Source organism: Lathamus discolor, chromosome 7 (genome assembly GCF_037157495.1).
Source record: "Lathamus discolor isolate bLatDis1 chromosome 7, bLatDis1.hap1, whole genome shotgun sequence".
In the NCBI taxonomy this organism is placed as follows: Eukaryota; Metazoa; Chordata; class Aves; order Psittaciformes; family Psittacidae; genus Lathamus; species Lathamus discolor.
In genome coordinates, this window is record NC_088890.1 from 245,533 (window position 1) to 264,021 (window position 18,489).

At 41.6% G+C, this 18,489-nt stretch overlaps 1 protein-coding gene across 10 annotated transcripts in view; it reads left to right on the forward strand.

The window, feature by feature from the left end:
- The window catches only part of TMCC1 (transmembrane and coiled-coil domain family 1), an 83,831-nt gene that overhangs the window by 5,100 nt on the left and 60,242 nt on the right, over positions 1-18,489 (forward strand). For 2 of the 10 annotated variants that reach the window (XM_065687826.1, XM_065687833.1), the window contains exons 3-5: positions 6,153-6,242; positions 9,354-9,410; positions 12,068-12,772. In XM_065687826.1, coding sequence (XP_065543898.1) covers positions 12,230-12,772 — 543 coding nt within the window. In that variant the 5' untranslated portion in view covers positions 6,153-6,242; positions 9,354-9,410; positions 12,068-12,229. The other 8 variants (XM_065687830.1, XM_065687838.1, XM_065687827.1 and 5 more) reach the window with 8 other exon arrangements.

Genomic DNA, 18,489 nt, shown 5'->3' on the forward strand with positions numbered 1-18,489 from the left:
AATGGTGGGGATGGGAAGGCTGTCACAGCTGCTGCTTGCTGTCTGCAGAACAGCTTCCATGCTGGTCATGCTTTTTTGCTGTGGGTGTTGGTTTTCAGATGGTTTGCTGTGCTGAAGAGTTAAGTTTTGGTTCTGGTTTACTAAAGCCCTTAAAATACTTCAGGTGCATTTCCAGTTTGTGGAAGAAAAGAATCCAGTGAGTTTTGGTTTAGTGTTGGTTTAACATCTTGGTGAGAGTCTCCTCCTTAAGGAGTCTGCTTGACTTGAAGCAGTCTAAGAAAGCATTTTTTATTTTTTTTAATAGGGTTTTTTTGGTGGGTTTTTTTTTGTTTTTTAAAGAAAAATTTGTGTGTCTCATGGATGACACTCCTGGAGTCACTTGAAGACATGGAGTGTTTTTTAGGATCAGCTCAGATTTAAAGCAGTTATCGGATTTAATCACAGTCTTGATGCAAAGCATAGACAGAACATCTTGGGCAGTGAATTAATTATACACTATGATCGAGTATATCTGTTAGTCCTGTTACCCCTGGATAACATGGACTGGATGATCTCGGGAGTGGATATCTGCAGGGTTCAGCGAGGCTGTGCTTTAAAATAGCTGTTGATGTGACTGTTTCATGGAACCAAGTTCCCTACTCTGTGCCTTTGGCAGTTAATGCCACTACGCACCAGCAGGCCTGGCTCTCTTAAATGCCTTAAGTAGTACTCTAAAAGAAAGCTATCAAAATTCTGTAGTGAAGATAGTAATAAATTGCAGCTGGTCTTATGCATGTCCTTTGGTGGCAGCGGGGAGTAATTGATAGCTATTTACCAACAATTTGGTGTGAAAAAACATGTTTACTGAAACTGGGACTTCCTGAACAAATTTTATCTTAAGTGGGTTTGACCTACAGTTTCAAAACAACTTCTTTCAAAGCAGAAATGCTGTCAGAAAGGAACATATTGTGCAATAAAGGCAAAGATTGCTAACTTGTCTTGTGACCAGCTGCAATGGTGGTGTCAAAAAGATGTGCAGTTATTACTCTGATGGAAGAAAGCTCATTTCGTGAGGTTTTGGAATTGGAGTTACTGATTGTTTTGTTGTTGACATTCCTGTAAACAGCTGCTGTTGTGGCCCTTCAATACCCATCATGTAACTGCATCTGTGATGCTCAGCTTATGTTTGTTCTTCAACTTTTTTTGCTGGGGATGTCACTTAAGAAATGTTTGTTTGCCACCAGGAGCCATTAACTTAGGTCTTGGTTTTGGCTCTGGTTATAAGCCTGCATCTCCTCAGTGGTATGTAAACTTAAGCCTTATTAACCAATCTGCTCCCTTTCGTGCTGCTTTGGGTAAAGATTTTGTAGATATTTTTTTCATGTGGACTCTGCCATGAATGTAGGAGGAAACATTCTGATTTTGGCTGAGGCTTTAAATGTATGACTGCTTGATTCCCATTGGCAAGCAAGTTGTCAAGCCCAGTTTCTTTATAGCAGAATCACCGAGTTTACTGTCTTTGTGCAGTTGGATGTGGAGGTGGATATTGAAGACCATATTTGTGTGTGTGGCTGCTTTAGCTGTGCTATGTTTGTGCAATTAGCACGTGTTCTCTCTAAAAAGGCATAACTATTAGGAGGAAAGAACAATAGATGGGCATCAGCATTTTTATTGCTTGAGTCTGAAAAGTATAGGCCTTCACTCCTTTTAAAAGCCTTCTCAAGACTAGTCAGCTGAAGTTGAATAGATCTCACCTTCCAGTAAAATATTCACGATGTCTATGTAAAAAAGGTAACTCAAAGTAAATATGGAACAGTGATCATACTTCTGGTATAACAAAACTTGCACTAGAAAGGTCCCACATTAGTGCACAGGCAATGGAGCAGATTTGGAGAAGTGGCTATAACGAGTCAAGTTAAAAACACGTCATGCCTGTATCCTGTTTCTGTTGGCAGCTGGTAGCAGATTCTTAGGAATGAGTGTAGGTGAGGAGGTGTGGATAGAGTAGTTTTTCTGGTAGGTCCTCCCAGCCTCTGTCAAGTGTTGATAGTGTTCAATGGGCAAACAACATCTTGCTTGTAGCCCTGCAGGGAGGGACTTGCTAATGCTTAATTAGAAAAAGCCATTTAAACAAATCAGCTCCAGATTAGTGTTATACTAATGTAAATTTTTCAGAGTTGCACTTAATTAAGAGCGCCCTGGACCAGCTCACTTGAAGGATCAGGAAGGACAATTTTCTTCTAAAGAGCAGGATGAATCTACTGTATCGTGAATATGAAAGGCAGCTTGGAAGTGGTAGAGTGATGTAAGCCATGGGTTTGCTAGTGACTCCTGTTAGACAAATTCAGATTAGAAGTTATCTTGCCTGTTTTGTGTCATGTTTTAAGCAATGCTAACGTAATGAGCTGTCAGGTTTTGCAGCCTGCAGGGAGGTTTCTCCAGTGACAGCGGTCTCCAGAGCTTTTCAGGTACCCTTTCCAACAGTAGAGAGGGAACTAGCATACTAGATGCATATTGCTGCTTTTGAGTCCAAGTTTTATGTCTGTGTGGAATGGTTAAGGTGCACTGTTTAGAGCAGATGTGTTAAGGGTCTGGGTTGCATTGTGGGGATATCAGTGTTTGGATTAGTAGACTTTTCCCCATTTTGGGACTGAGTATGGTTTGAGTCTTTGTAAATTGTTTCAAGTCATACTTCTACTTTGTAACTCATTTAATGCTAAACATCAGTGGAAGGCTTTCATGTACCTAATACCAAAACCACCTGAATCAATGGGAAAAGCATTGTGATTTTGCTGAGCTGAATTGAAACTTATTTTGATCTGTCTTTTAGTCTCAGTAAGTTGAGTCAACACTTCTGAAAGATCAGAGAATTAATACTGGGTTTGAGTCATCAGGGGGAGTATTTTACCACTCTGTGCCAGGTTAGTTCTACTTTCTTCTTTCACAAGTCATTGTAAATGTGATACTTTCCAAAATTCAGGGCTAAAAGCACATGTTAAAATTGCACATAGCGTGGGTTGGTGGTAGATGGTATCTTTCTTTACAAGCCTGCTAATTTAACTTGCTTTAACCCTCTTACAACTCCAAGCCTGGAATAAGCCTTTCTTTGAGAACTAGAGTTGCTAAATCTTGCCAGCTTCTGTGCTGGCCTTGTCACATCTGAATCTGCTAGGAGTTAAAATGAGAGGCCATCTCTTGTTTTTATGACTAGCATGCTTAAGTCTCTGTAATGCCTGAAATAGCTGCAGCATAACCTTTTGTCATTCCTTGGGAGTAGAATGAAAATATCTGTATTTCCACTTTGAGGTTCACTTGTTCCCGACGTTTGAGTCAGCTTTAACACAATGAAAGTGGCAGCATCTCCTGGCAGACAGGCAATGAGGTTAAGAGCAATTTTGATCTCTCCCCTGCTGCTCCTTCCTCTTCCTGGAAAGGTCCTGCCAAAATGTTTAGCATACCCTAGTAATGTTGGTTTTTTCCAGATGCTGGAGAATCTCATGCAGATAATGCGAATGTTAGTAGGAAAAGTGAATAGTAGGAGTGCAGCTGACCACAGAAACATCTGAGATGCTTCAAGGAATTAAATCTGTTCCAGTGAAAGATTTCTTTAAAGAGGGGAAGCAAAAAGAAGTTGAATTACTGTTTTTCACTTTTGCATGTATAGAATTCATTTTGTATTTGAAGGTAGGCTTTTTGTGTGGCTGTACTGCTCTGAACAGGCGCGGTATGGGTTCCTGCCAATGAAGGTGTACCATAGCTGGTCTTACCCACATTAATGAAACAGTTGTGTGTGCTGTGGTAAAATTGGAATGAACTGCTGCTGCTGTATATCCCTGCAATGGTGAAAATTGATAAAGCAGTGTAAGAGTTTCTTCAAACAACAAACTGTGGCTTGATTTGGCAATAGGACTCAGTGCTTGAAGCGACGCTTTAAGTGAGACATCTATATGCAGGCATCTAGTGAAAAATGACTTGTTGCTAATGATAATGTTAGTCTGTACCCCTGTCCTGTAATCCTAGATAAAAGAGATAGATAAAGAGCTCTTTGTGGAAGACCCAGTATTTTGCATATTTGCTTACTACATTCTCACTCTTTTCTCTCAGGGAAGGTAGTTTATCTGTTTACAAAATGTGGGATTTGAACTGTAAAGATGCAGTTATTCTTGTTTTGATGAGTCCTTGCTGAATCCCATGCGAGTTCCTGGTTTTCCGGCTATTGTGGCTATAGCTTCGGATGTGAGGTTTTTGATAACACCATTTTGGAGTCATGAGCCCTGTCTCCCTACTGATTCTCTTCTTTAGCCTTATACCAAAGCTGTTCTAACCAGCAATGTGGTCAGATTCTTCCCTCAGGCCCGTTTTCCTTCCAGGCTGAGTTATTTTTTGTTTTGGCTCTCATCACAGCCCCACAAGCAGCTGTGCCTGCAGCAGCTCACATATGGGTGCCATGCTGTGGGACTGAAAATGAGCCACAGGGGGCAAGAGAGGTTGGAAATTCTTTGAATTGCTGTTTCTGATGTACTCCTCGCATTGTGGAAGGCCAGCCTTGGTTCCCTGCTTGAACCTGGAGATGGGCCCTTCAGATGTCCTCCTCCAGTGGAGCACTGGATCCAGGATATGCAGTGCACTTGCTTGGTAGGGCATGTGAATATAGTTAAAGCTTTTTTCCTGTTAGCAGAAAGCAGAGATGTTCATGAGGAATGCTGCAGTTTGGCTATTTTTGAATTTGCTTTCGAAGATGGGTCGGTGAGGATGTGGCTCTTCTGAAACCGATCACTGAATCAAGTGGAAGTCAGCTGGTGGCAAATTGCGCAGCTGTAAATTGCAGCCTTGTGTAACTTCTTCCACAGGACACATGCTTGTGGTGGATGCAGTGTAAAACTACTACTTTTTAATCCATCTGGTTAGAAAGAAAGACTTGCTAATGGGCAAGTTCCCTCTTCTGTCTGGTAAAACAGATGGTCTTTATAAGAATTCTTTGTGTATACCCAGCTCCATCAAATTTTGTTTTCTTCTAAAATGCCTGCGGGCTGCACTTCGTGTTGTCACTGAACTTAAGGACGTGCACAAAAAAATTGCTAGAAAATGCATATGAAGGGTGTAATTGCAGATGTTGGCAAACTGGAAAGCTCCAGTTAAACCTTTCTTTAATCTTTATTTGTCTTTCTTGAAGCACTGGTTTTGTTCGTTTGCTATGAAATAGCTTGCGAGTAGCCTTTTCCAGGAAAGGGTAGTTTTAAAGTGGTTATGGTAAGGTTCCAGGTGTGGTAGTGTACACTGTTACAAATACATCAGAAGGTAGCAGCAGTGAGGAACTATTTCAATAGGATATGGATCTGAGAAGAGGCTGATGTTGGAAAAATCACCTTCTGGTATCTCTCTGAACATTCTACCCTTGCGCATACAATCATGTGAACAGTTAATGGATGGAGTGATAGAAATGGTGTATATGTTTTGGTGTGCCAAAGCATGAATCTTCTGCTGACGAACCCCTTGAAATGACCATTTGTTGATGGGTCACATGCAGCACACCCCTAACTGGATAGACCGTGTAGGTGTATTTTAGGCTTGTGAGAATTCTAGGAGTGAGATTGAATGTCTCATGTTTTGTATGGGCTTAGACTTAGTGCTGTTTTTGTCCCTGAATATCTTAAAAATCTTAAGTTGCTCCTTGGTGATGATTGTGTAATTCATACATAAGTTCTCTACCAGCCTCTCTTACTTTATTAACAATGTGCTGGTGTGAGTTTTTGTGTTCTTTGGTGTTCATACAACTGGTTCATTGTGTAAATTATGGCATTAATACGTGAAGAATTCATTTATAGTGCATGTGTCAGTTGACTTAATCCTTTTACCAAAAGAATACAGTTGGCTACCTTTCTAAAATTCATCAGCTTGGCACTCTGAGCTTGAGTTATTCTTAATGGATATCTGTACACCTTGCCTTCAAAGGAATACAAGTGTTTTGCTTCATTATTAAGTGTTTTAGTAGAGCACCTTCACTGGTATTACCCTCAGTGTTACTCCTTTTTTCAGCTAGCTGGATTGTTCGTACGTTGCGTGTGGGCAAACATTAGGAACAGAGGCTGACTTGCTCAAGGTCTTCTGACAAGACTGACAAAGCTAGTTTATCCCTGGATTTCCATTCTCTCAGCCTGTTCTTTATCCACCAGATTCTGTTCCTGCTGAATCTGTGGTGTGAGAAGAGACAGCAAGGGTAGCAGAGATGGCATCGTTCAGCTGAATTCCTTCTTGACTTCTTGGTAAGTTGGGAGTAGGTTGGAGGGTTTAGGGAAATTATTAGGCAGAAATTGGTAAAACCTGTTCTGCAATGTTGGGTTTGCTGTGTAACACACTACAGCTGGCCTAAAAACCAGGCTGTAGGTCTCTTGCTTTGCCCTATGACCCTTGTTCCTATTAAGGTGGCAGTTTCTGTCCATCTGGTACGCCCTTTCTCAATGTACTGGATGGTGTGGACTTCTTTTGCAGAGCCTTGTGGATTAATTCAGTGAATTCCTGCACATGCCTCCTGCCATTCCTTCCAGTTTCATCAGAAGTAGCTGGCTTCAGGCTATTCCCCTTTTCTGAAATCTCAGATGCAGAACTTCAGCAGAAGTTTGACTTGTTTTACACATACTTGAAGATGTTTCACACACACACACACCCATCTCCCAGCTGCACTATTTAATATGCTGAGTCTTTCTGGTTTTGCCTCTGTTTGCTTTTTTCAGTCATACTCCATTTCTGTTCTTCCATAGGGTATTGTCAGTGTCAGGGTTGTGGCCAGGTGGGGGCCTTTGTCTGCTGTCTACCTCTTATCCCTGTTTTTTCTTTTGGACTTCACTAGAATTCCAGTAAATGTTTTCTTGGGTGAATTTTGGAGAAGGAAGAAGAAGAATTATGTCTTGAAAACTACACTTACCCTTTCCATTAACAGTAGTACTGTTTTCTGTTGGTTCCCCACCGTGTTATGCCATCTTTCTTACGTTCTTTGCATTAATTATTTCTTGTAGGCCTTTTTCTTCTATTCTTGCCCAGTTCTCCACTCCGACTTTTAAAAAATTCTTAAAATAGCTAAAAATATCTGTTACAATGGCTACATGTACCTGTTTCTCTGGGTATTGGGTAGTTGTGCCACTATTCAGTTGCTTTTTGGGGTCAAATTACTTACTCTCACTGTTGTCTTCCTCCTTGAATGTTTTCCAAGCTGCAGTCCTCTTGAATCTTACACCCATTCCAGTTTCTTTTGAGTTCTTCTTTCTGACAGGCTTAGCTGTGCACACCCAGAGCTTTCTCTCCTTACTTGCTCTGCTGCTTCTTGCTGCTAAACAATGATGCTTTTAAAATCTCTTAATCCTTCTGCAAATACAAATAATTTCTAGGGTTCCCAGTTACCATAATTTTCCCATGGTTTTCCAGTGTGTGACTGTTGCCCCTGTAGTTGTTTTCTTACTAAACTTTTCCTAGATACAGAATCTGGTTTGGGATGAATTTCTGAAAATAATATGGGATTTCTCAGACTAAGATGGACTATTTCTTAATGGGAATGATTCGTAACCTGAAGCAACTAAAAATCAGTTTTCTTTTGCCAAATGGGAGGAATGGCAAGCATCTCCTACCTAAAATCCCTGATAACTGTGGACTACAGCTCTATGATGAGCTGTTAAACTGAGCTGTTTATGGAATGTGAGGGTTCCTTAGGTAATTGTACTTCAACATGGACATTAAGATTTGGAGATGTTCAAATACAGCATAAATAATAGGTATTTGAAACATTCTGCAGAAAGGCAGGATCTTTTGTTGAAAATTATCTTTTTCTTTCCTATTTCTACAGTTCTGTTACAGTTGTAACAAGTACTGCAGTTGCAGTTAAGTCAGCTCTGAGCTGGGTTTCAATGGTAACTTCAGAGTTTACTTACAGAGAACTGTGGTTTTGAAGGGGAATTCATTAAGCTGATGCATTTGTGCTGAGTAAATGTCTCTGCAATAGGGGCCATTATATATGCAAAAAAAAAAGAAGGCTGTGTCTACTCTTCATAAGTACAGGAAAGGGCAGGAGTTTTGATCAGCCCAGTGTAGTAGCTTCGCAAAGCTCAGGAAAAAGTAGAAAGGCTCTGAAGTGATGTTGGTGGCACCTCGTATACTCACAATACCTCTGTCTCTGGGCCTTGCTCTCCACTCACACTGTTGCAGAAGTGTGGCTTCTTCTATGTTGAGAACTCTGAAAAAATGCCTTCATTCATTTTTCTGTTTTTCATGTCTGCTGTCATCACATTCTCCATATCCTAGCATCCCACTCCAGTGGTTCTGAGTAATGTTCTCTTTATCTCTGCTGTCTTGGAGGTGGGAATCTGGCATGTAATAAGATGGTAAAATTGCCCAGCTGTGCAGAGGCTTGTAGTATTCTGAGTGCTAATGTATTGCGAAGCTTGTTTCAAGAACTAGTTGAGTAACTGCTCACCTTTGTGTTTCAGAATAGTGTAAGAGGCCGGCTGTTGATCCCGAGAAATGCAGTTGTTGTATCTGCTCTCTGCTGTCCTCTTTGTCATCCTCTGCTGTGTTCTTCTAGCCAGCATCTGGCCTTGCTTTGGGCTTGTTGCAGAAATGTTGAACAGATCATCCACGTGCCCTTAAAATTCTCTGTTCCCCATCTAGGGGAGGAGAGTGAAGCCGGGATAGCGTCCTCGGCTGGGTGCTTTGCCTCGGTTGAGCTTGGGTCTCCAAGTCCTTCACACTTGTTCAGTGAGGGGGCCCTGAGTGGGTCCGTAGCCGTGTCCCCACACACCTGGCACTCTGTGTGGGGTCTGCCATTGCAGGGGTGCTGTCCTGCACAGGGATTGGTTTCATTTGCCCTTGGGCAGAGGGTGCTGTTGGTGCAGGGGCAGCTCAGCCAAAGGTGCCAGAGGCTTCCCTGAGGAATGGACTGGAAGATGCTCATGTCTCAAGTGCTCTCAGTTCTTGTGTCCTGGTAGGTGAGCTCCAGGTAAACACGAGCCAGCTGTTTGACCTGTGCCCAGAACACTGGGATGACTGAGTAGGAGGAGAAAATAAAAACTGTGTGGGCCACTGTGACCTTGTATGCTGGAACCCTGAAACCTACCTGGGCTTTCATCATTTATTGGTGGCTGTAAACCCCAAAAGAAAAAGTTCCTTCAGTAAGAACTTCTTGATTAACTCTGTAAGATTTAGTTTTAACTTCAATTATATTTGTATCTCTCCAGTTATTTGAGAGTCTAAAATAGCCCAGCTTCCGGAGACACCTGCATTTAAATGTTGGGGGGAGGAGGATGAGGATGGAACCATGCTCACTTTGTTTGTGTAAAACTTTCCTCTGATGTCCAAGAACTGCATCTCATACCTGATTTCTTTTGCAGTTTTGTTCAGTGGAGGGACTGCTGTATGTCAGCCATGCTAAAGGGCAAGTGATGGAGGCAAGTACTAGTTTATATATTCACAGTTCTCTAATATTGTTTTTGCCATTTTCTCCTTTTGAACTGTTTTGTTTCCATGTACTGATGTGAAATGACTGCACAATGAAGGGCAATATTCTTGGGTGTTATAATATTGCAACATCTGCTCAGTGTGACTGTATATGAAATTGTGCATTTTATCCCTGCTGTATCGTACTCTTGTGTGACTAAGAAACATATGTTTTTGAACTTCATGCTATAAAGCACTTTGTTTCCTCAAACAGAATATAATGGTGGTTTTGTTTTGGGGGGGGAAGGAAGTACAAAACTTGAATCCTAATGCTGATTAATTCTGCTGATTGACAATTCTTCACATTTATGAGTAGCTTTTCCCCCAAAAGTAGATACTAGGACAAATAAGTTGTTTTAAGAATCTTCATACCAGATGTGCAATTTGCAAAGCTCATTTCAGGCTCACAACAGACTCATCACATGGAAACGCAAGTAATCAGAAGACCACAAGGTCTTGGAGAGAAGGCTAAGTGTAGTTTCAGGGGTAGTAGTGACACGCTTGTGAGCTCACTGTTGGCTGACTTGTTTCAGGTCTATAAATTGACACAGAGCTAATTTAAGAAGGATAATGCTTTCCAGAAGGTAATGCATGGAACTCTAGTTAGACTGGAGTGGTGTTCTTTCAGATCAGCAGTACTACCAGTGGTAATATGGTAATTAGGTGATAGGAAGCATGCAGGAGATCACAAATATACTGGTTAGAAGGTGTATTGGGCATCTTTGATATGAACTGTGGTTCTTCATGAGTCCTGACTGAAAAATGAATACTGAGGGAATTGGCTAAAATGAAAAAGGCAGTTATGGGTCAACTGTCAGATTTGTCTTTTGCATGCCTAATAATTTTGGGACAGTGAGGCTTGTTCGCTGAACCATTGTTGGATGAAAAGGGCAATCTCTAGTTTTGTCTCTTTCCCCCACCAAATTAAATTGGCTGGAAACCTGCAATTCAACTTTCTGGAAAACCTATTGCACAAGAAAAAAGAAAAGACAAATTGAGCTCAAAAGTCAAAGCATGACACTGCTCATGAAGGCACTTGAAGCCGCTTAAGAAACTGTTAAAAATGCACAGCCAACCTTTTATTTTTACATACTTGATTCTGCCACACAATTTCTGCATGAATTAGTAAATACATTGTATTTTCTGGTATGTAGTTTATTACTTTGCATTCAATGTCACATTGGCCAATGTATTTACACTCAGTGGTTGTAGCATGTTCAAAGTACTGAGAGAAAATCCTGTATGACTCCAGCGTTTTGCTTTCTGTAAGTACAGAATTGCATCTTGCCTCCAGCTGATAGCAATGACATTTGAAAAAGAGCGTGAGGCAGCTCTTCTGATATTTTTGGATGCCAATTTGGAAAGCATTTTGGAATATCTGTTTAACCCATTCTGTCAGGTTTCAGATGCAAAAATTGAGTGCTCTAATGGTAACCTCAATGCATTGTGCATTGCTGTTTTAAGATAAGAAAGAATGCTTTCAAATCCCAAACATATGTTGCATTTCAAATGAAATTTTGTTGCTGTTTTTATTTATTTTTTATATAAACCCCAGACTGCTTTCTGCCAAAACTGAGGTAGAACTCTGTGGTCTGGTTCTTGTATTTAGAGAAGCCTAATCAAAGCTTTCTCCTGCAAGAAAACAATGATCAGCTTCCGAGCATGTGATCTCATGGTGCTGATGTGAAACTCTTTCAGATAATGTGTCCTTCCTTCCTTCCTTCCTTCCTTCCTCATTCCTTTGCTGTACTTCTCCCATAGTGAGTTGCTATCTGAGTACTCAGCTGCAGCGTCCTATAACCAGCTCTTGCCTGAGCTCAGATGACAGGAAGGTTGAGCTCTCTTGGAGAAAAGCTGCATGTTTCCTCTCTGCTAGAGACCGAGCTATACATACACGGTGCTGCTCCTGTTCAGATTGGTTGCTTAATCTACTTTTAAAAAGACATTTTTGTTTTCTCTGAGAACTATGGACAAGACTGTGCCAGCAGAAACCATTTCACTTGCCTGTTCCTGCTTGAAGACAGATTTTCACATCTAGTCTCCAGTGCCATCAACGGATGTTGGCAGTAGTAAGCCATTTCTTACTATTTGGAAATGCATAACTGATTTGGAAGTGTTCTGTTTTCTTGCATATGCTAAATACTGCGAAGTTAAGCATTCTACAGGAAAATCAGGTAGGCTGAGCAGACATTACATTTGAAGCACGAAATACCAGATCTTTGTCAAGGAACAAAATAAGTTCTACCAAAGAGACTAGCATGCCCTTCAGAAGTTTAACTTCATGCTCTGTTAAATATTTTTGTGGGCTTGTTCTTAAAGAACAAAACCCCACTGGTTTCTCCTTGCTTCTCCCCCTTTTGAACAGCTTTTTTTACCTTCTTGCTTTCCTGTACCCTTTGCGCTGGGCTTCTTCCCCCAGGTGATGGATGACTTGTCTCATACAAGCTTTGGCTTCTGCATACAGCCTAGATGCACCTAATACCACATGGAGGGATGCTTGGAAAACTGATACATATTGTTTTGTTAATGGCATGTTTTGCGCTTTGGATTTTTTAACCCACTACTTTCTGCATGGATGTATAATAATGACTCTTTTGTTTAACATTAGATAAGCATGAGATCACCGTGGCACAGCTGCATGTGTAGTCACTCTTGAAGCAATTGCACACCTAATTGGCTGACAATCTTGGCATTTTAAAAACACACGCCTTTCAAAGACAGGGGACATAATTATATATGAATAGTGAAATAAACCTGTTGGGTGTCACCAATGGAGCCCTCTAGCACTGAACAGTTGTGTGATGACCCTGATCCTGGAGGCAAATCCCAAGATCAAGAGACCAAAAGGCAACATGAATCAGAACAAAAATTATCAAAAATAACCCATAATGCTTTGGAGAACATTAATGTGATTGGTCAAGGCTTGAAGCACCTTTTCCAGCATCAGCGCAGGAGGTCCTCAGTTTCTCCGCATGATATTCAGCAAGCTCAGGCTGATCTGGAGCCTGACATGGATCTGGAAAGCCAAAGCGTCTGTGCTGAAATTGATGGTGTCTCCACCCACCCCACAGCTCTGAACCGCGTGCTCCAGCAGATCAGAGTGCCACCTAAAATGAAGAGAGGGACGAGCCTGCACAGCAGGTGGGGCAAGGCAGACGCTCCGAAAGGAAGCCCACAGATCAACAGGAGGTCTGCCCAAGATACTCAATCAGGTCGGCCCAGATCGTCATCTACTACCGATGCTCCCACAAACTTGTCCGTGATGGAGATTGCTTCTTCTATCTATGTAGGTGGAGAGGAGGCCGCAGCAGCAGTAAGTTACTCAGATTTACCTTTGGTCTTTATCATCTCCTTGTATGTTTTCTTAAGGCTTTTAAATCCTGTTTTGAAAAACAAGTTTCTTTCAGCAAACACTAATACTACTGTGTTCAAAAGTTTCTTTAGTGGTGAAGCAAAGAGCTTAAAAGATGCAAACATTAGTCATTTTCTCACATGGCAGGTGGCTTATTTTATATGTATTTGATCAGTGAAATGAGAGCTACTTTTGAAGCACATTAGGTTGGTTGGATGGCACACCACAGTCAAACAAGAAGCGATGGGAAGAGCAGCAGCCAGAGTAGTTCTCAGCAGCTGTTATCTAACTCCTGCAACAAAACCTTGCATTTATGTAGATGACATTTTTCTTACCCTCTTGTTTTACTGTGTATTTTATAAACTTGAGGAATTCCTGTTTGAGTGAATGGTGCTGTTGATCTTTTAGGCTGTGGAGAGCCTCTGGTAACACTGGCTGCAGCCTGTGACTGAACTGCAATGCCAGGTTGACTGAACCTGATCTAGATCAGCCTGGCTACTGTGCTGATATGGGATCACGGCTGTCTGTCCTCGTTTGTCAGGCCTGTGTGGAAAAAGCCTTTGCTGAGATGACACTGTCTGTTCTGGGACATGTTCTTGCACAGATATGTGTATCTGCTTGTTGATGATATCAAGTAGTCCCTGTCTTACCATCTTACCAATTTAGTTGAAGCACACCTTTTTAAAAAAACCAAAAAACAACCCAACCTAGGTTTCTGATTCAACTTTAAATATAATATATATTTTCCTAAAATTCTTTGCAACCTTGTTCGATAGTTGTTTGTTACTGGAGGATGAACCCTTTGATAAAGATAGGGAGCATTGTGAAATTGGTTTCTGGTTTGTGTGCTCTTAATTATAGTCTCTTGCCATGACTCTTGGACCAAGGGAAACAATCCTGCTAGTGTTTGATTCTGTTAAGATAGCATGGTCCTGAAGTTTGTGTAGATTTGTCATTATGAAAACTTGCTCTCATATAATACAGCTTCTTTGTTGTCTTGATAATGATGGATTGGGGATGAATAATATCTCCTTAGTTATCTGAAGGTTGCCTCACCTTGCCTCTGCACCAGAGTTATTCTCTTGTACGTTGTTTTCCTCCCCTTGAAACCTACTTTGAGATACTCTTAAGGGAAAATCTCTTCAGAGTTTTTGGTGGTATAATATGCTCTCAATGTATTTTCCTGATAGTTTTCTGGAATTAGCGTATCTTGCGTTCATACATGATAATTACAAAGTGTTAGCATACATTGCACTAGCATTCTAAGGCAATGAGTGAAGTTTTCTCTTGGGAGAAGCACTGGAGGAGTCTGCCTGCAGCTGCATCTGAGGCTTTTGTTTCTTGCCAACAGTTAAAAGATCAGAAATAGTAATAAAGTCGTCAGGAAAAGCATGGGCTCCCCTCATATGGGTTAACTTTGCAATTGAGACATGCTGATTGAGCCATTAAGAGGCCTCTTAATAGCTCCAGGCTTATTTGCTTGCTGTGAGTGAACTGTGTTTTGGGAGAATTTTGGGGAATATTGATAGTTTTCTGAGTTTGTACCCAAATCCAGCAACGGAAGTTTATGAAGCAAGCTTCATATCCACCTTCAGCTAGATCAGGGGTCTCCAGAGCGAGGTAGCCAAGACAATCCACTGGAGTGTAGAAAGAAAGTATTTTTTGTACCATTAATAAGTAAAATATTTTTTGAAATAATGTTTTTATCTTTTCCTTTTTAATTTCTATTTTTGTTTGTTTTATAATGTACATAATGTATTCAGTAGGACATTATACAGCTTATAAATAAATACAAATGTATTGGCAGTCCATGCTCAAAATTTGTTTCTGGGTAGGGGTGTACCACTGGCCTGGATGAATTGGATCACTTGGCAGGAGGGACTGGAAAATGAGAACCATTAGGCTGTTATAACTGCATTCTGCTAGAACATCTGCCATGTGTGGTAACAAATTTAGGAGTCAGTTTTTGGTTGATAAAGGGCTTTGATTATTGAGAAGCAGCAGCTGTACTTCCTATTGAGAAGTGTTTTCTCTGGATCTGCAACTTGACCAAGTTGTCATCTCCGAGGTGGATGTGACAGTGGTTCTGGTTGCTTTTTGCTGTGTCCTCAGGTGCTGTGCTCTGTGACTGGAGGAAAAGGGGCTGTTCAGACTTGTTCCCGTCCATTTAAGGGAAGGGGCTGGAGTCTGAAAGAAGCAAATGAAATGCATGTAAGGAAAGGCCTTCTTTGGGGGCTAAACCATCCAAGAACCTCTGTGACCAGTTTTCCCTGTAGAGTTCAGTGAATTTCCTTTTTTTTTAGTATTTGCATATTGCACCATGCTTTCAGCAGAAAATACAGTTGTATACTATGGGTCTTAAGTGGCATTGCCAAGGAAATGCTCCCTTGCTTTTTTTCTTTCTTCCACAGTTCAGGGAAATACACCTTTGTCTAATTGGGGCATTTCAGCCTGGTGGAGAAGCTTTGTACGGCATTTATAATGTGCTCAAGCCGACCTCACATTAGGTTTTGCCCAAGAGGGTTTTCCTTTGTGGTATTGGACTGATGGATGCAGTGGGAAGAAAAGGGGACAACCAGTAAGACTGCTGGACCAGCCATCTCTGGATCGCATCTGGAGCATGCCCCTGCGCTATAACATAAGCTTTTGGCAGGTTAGGGATCTAGAGCAGCTAAAGTTTCTGAGGTACCTGGAGAGAAATGGGTCTCTCAAATCTTTGGAACATGAGAATGGAAAATCCGATATGCTGGTGGTATAAAATGTAGTGTACTTGCTCACAAACTGCTGTTACAGAAAGTGGCAGGAGCAGCATCCTCATAGCATGTGAGCAAGAGGGAGGCAAGCAGCAGTTCCAGCAGTGGTCTGGTTCTCCTCTTGGTACTTGTGTCTCTGTGGTGTGCATGCATTGAGGGAGCACAGGGCTGAGGGGAGCTAGGGAATAACACACCTCATCTCTCGCATGACCCAGAGCATGTGTGCTGCTTCGGGATGTCATACCTCACCTTCCTTAACCTAAGCCCTCCCGTCCCTTTGCTCTAGCTGGGAATCGTTTCCTGATGGGTGTTCTGAAAGCCATGGGTACACTTGCAGGTAGAACCCAAATAAACACTTTGGGATGCCACAGCATTTGTTGATAGGGCTTGGAGTTCTGTTGTATGAACGTTTCCATTCTCATTCGGTGTACTTCTTAAAATCTCACTTAGTTTTCTTTTAGATCAGTCCCTTAAAAAAGAAAAACCTGACTGTGTTTTTCCTGGATTGTGCATAGTCGTAAGTGGACTCAGAAACTTGGAGTGCCCTCGAACACATTGGTCTTTTCTATGTAAGCTGAAGGCAAAAATCTCACATTGTGTAAGCTATGTTTTACTTCAGAGGTTTGACATGTTCAAGTGTGCACTTAAGCAGAGGCAGTACTGGTTCTGGCTGTACGCTTATTTACACATGTAGAATTACAGTATAAAGATGGCCTGATGTTTAAAAGCATTAAATTGAAGATGCAATTGGATGAGCAAACCTTCACTTGATTTCTTTTAATTTGTTTCATATTCACTTTCTCAAGACTTTGTACATTTGTCTCCTTCAGGTCCTCGTGATCTTATCTTTTAAAAAAGTTTGCCTTCATCAATTTCACATCATTGATTTTGATGTTTGCTGATGACAGTGAAGATGCTCAGACTCACCTAGCCTCAGCAGGGAGTATTTCCTTGGAAATTCTTTAAGAATTTCATAAATCCCAACTATAATTAGAAAAATATCACTGAGCTGCAGCGCTGATCCATCTGTTGTGAACATATGGGCTATACAAGCTACAAAGACAAAACCCCACAACATACGTAATGGAAAAGTTGTGATTTAATAATGACAAAACCAACATAATTGTAGTCAAGCGATCTAATTCTTGTTTTTCTGATTCATGTCTTCTGTCAGCAGTTGATCTGCTGGTCCCTGTGCTGTTGTGGTGCAGCCTGTTCCTGCTCACAGTAGCTGTCTGCCTGCGTTCTGGAGCTTCTCTGCTCCCATCACACACTCAATGTCAAGGCTATGCCTGGTACCTCAGGGCTCCATCATTGCCCTCTCATCCATCTCTACCCCTGGGGTTGGTACTGCTCTTGTAGCAGAAATCCTTGCTTTGCTTTCCCTTCTTTCTTTGTTTTCCCCCCAGTGTTCAAGTTTCTGTCATTTGGAAAAAGTAATGGACATTTTGTTCTCTTTTAATGACTTGTTGCACTGTGGTGTGTTGAAAACCGTGGCAGTGTGTTCTGTTGGTAAGACAGCGTCCTGTAGTCACTACATAATGCTGACAGTGTCTGCAGTTAATAAGGTTTGCCTGTGACTGTAGAAGACTTTGCTACATGTAGATGTAAGGAGTCACCAGACTTGGATTACTGAGATTAGAGGCTCGTAAAAGCATTTGCAGGCTGCTGGGGAGTTGTCAGTGCTTCTTACTGGGACAGCAGGATCTTTGCCTGTTGCAAATGTATTTGTGAAGCACGGATGAATGGGATCCCATGTGCTTCTGTCTGGAGTTTACTACTGAAGCTTAAGACCAGTTAAACACATCCAGACTATTTCCATACCTTCCATTTTTGCGGAGTCAAGGCCCATCCTTCTGTGTGAGCTGAGGCTGCATGATGATCTAAGTTTATGCTCAACTTTGACTATGTAAGTGCTGTTCTGAGCTTAATTAATGTTTGGGATTCATTTGCTGCTCAGTTGGTCCTGCTGGAAACTGTTACACTTGCTTTTTAACACTAGGTGCTGTGTCTGAGATACAGTTTGGAGAAGGAAAAAACCTGATCTGTATCAGCATGGCCATGTCAGTGAAATAACTGGCAAAAGTGAAAAAGAAATGTTGTAATTCATTTCCTTGTATACTGTGAATAGCCAGGGCCCCTCAGAGTAGGAAAGACCTGGAGCAGATCCTGAAACCTGCATTCTCCACTTGCTCACTTCTGGGAAGCTGAGGAGGTTAATCTCCTGTCCTGGGTTCACGGCTACTGATGAACCCAGGACATCTCCCCAGAATATTGTATTGTTAACCTAAAGTGTTTTGTTTGGGTTGTATTATTTCTTTTTCCCTTCCCCATGTTTTATGTGTGTATGCTGCAAACATTTGGAGACAAGGGTCTGTGTGTGTTGTCTAAAGCCCCTGGCCCAGGGTTGGGACTCAGCGAGGCAGCGCCTTCCTCAGGTTATGGGGTTAGACTGAAGTGTTGGGTGCGTTATGACTGCAGCTTGCAAAGGCAGTGGAACTGCTGCTTAGTGTGTTGATGTCACTTGGAGTTGTTACATATGTTATACAATATATATCATACAAACAAAAGCATAATAAAATCTCTCCTGTATCTTTACAGCACTGGTTTATGTGAAGTGCAGGGGTAGGTCAGGGGCAGCTGTCAGTTTACCATGGGGTGGGATAGTCCTTTCCAGGTAAACATCCGACTGTTTTGCTGTTGTAACTTGGCTTGTAAAGGTTGATGTTGTGAGGGTTCACTCCTGTCTGTATGGTTCTCCAGTGAGCCTGATTCTGTGTGGTGCCGAGATCCTCTGCTCCTAGTAGGAACTAAGGACATTGAGTACTTTCTGGCATAAGGGAGAGTAAATTCTTAATAATCCTTTGCACACAAAATATTTTTAGTTTGCAGTATTGTTCTGTTCTCTCAATTTGTTGTTGGAAT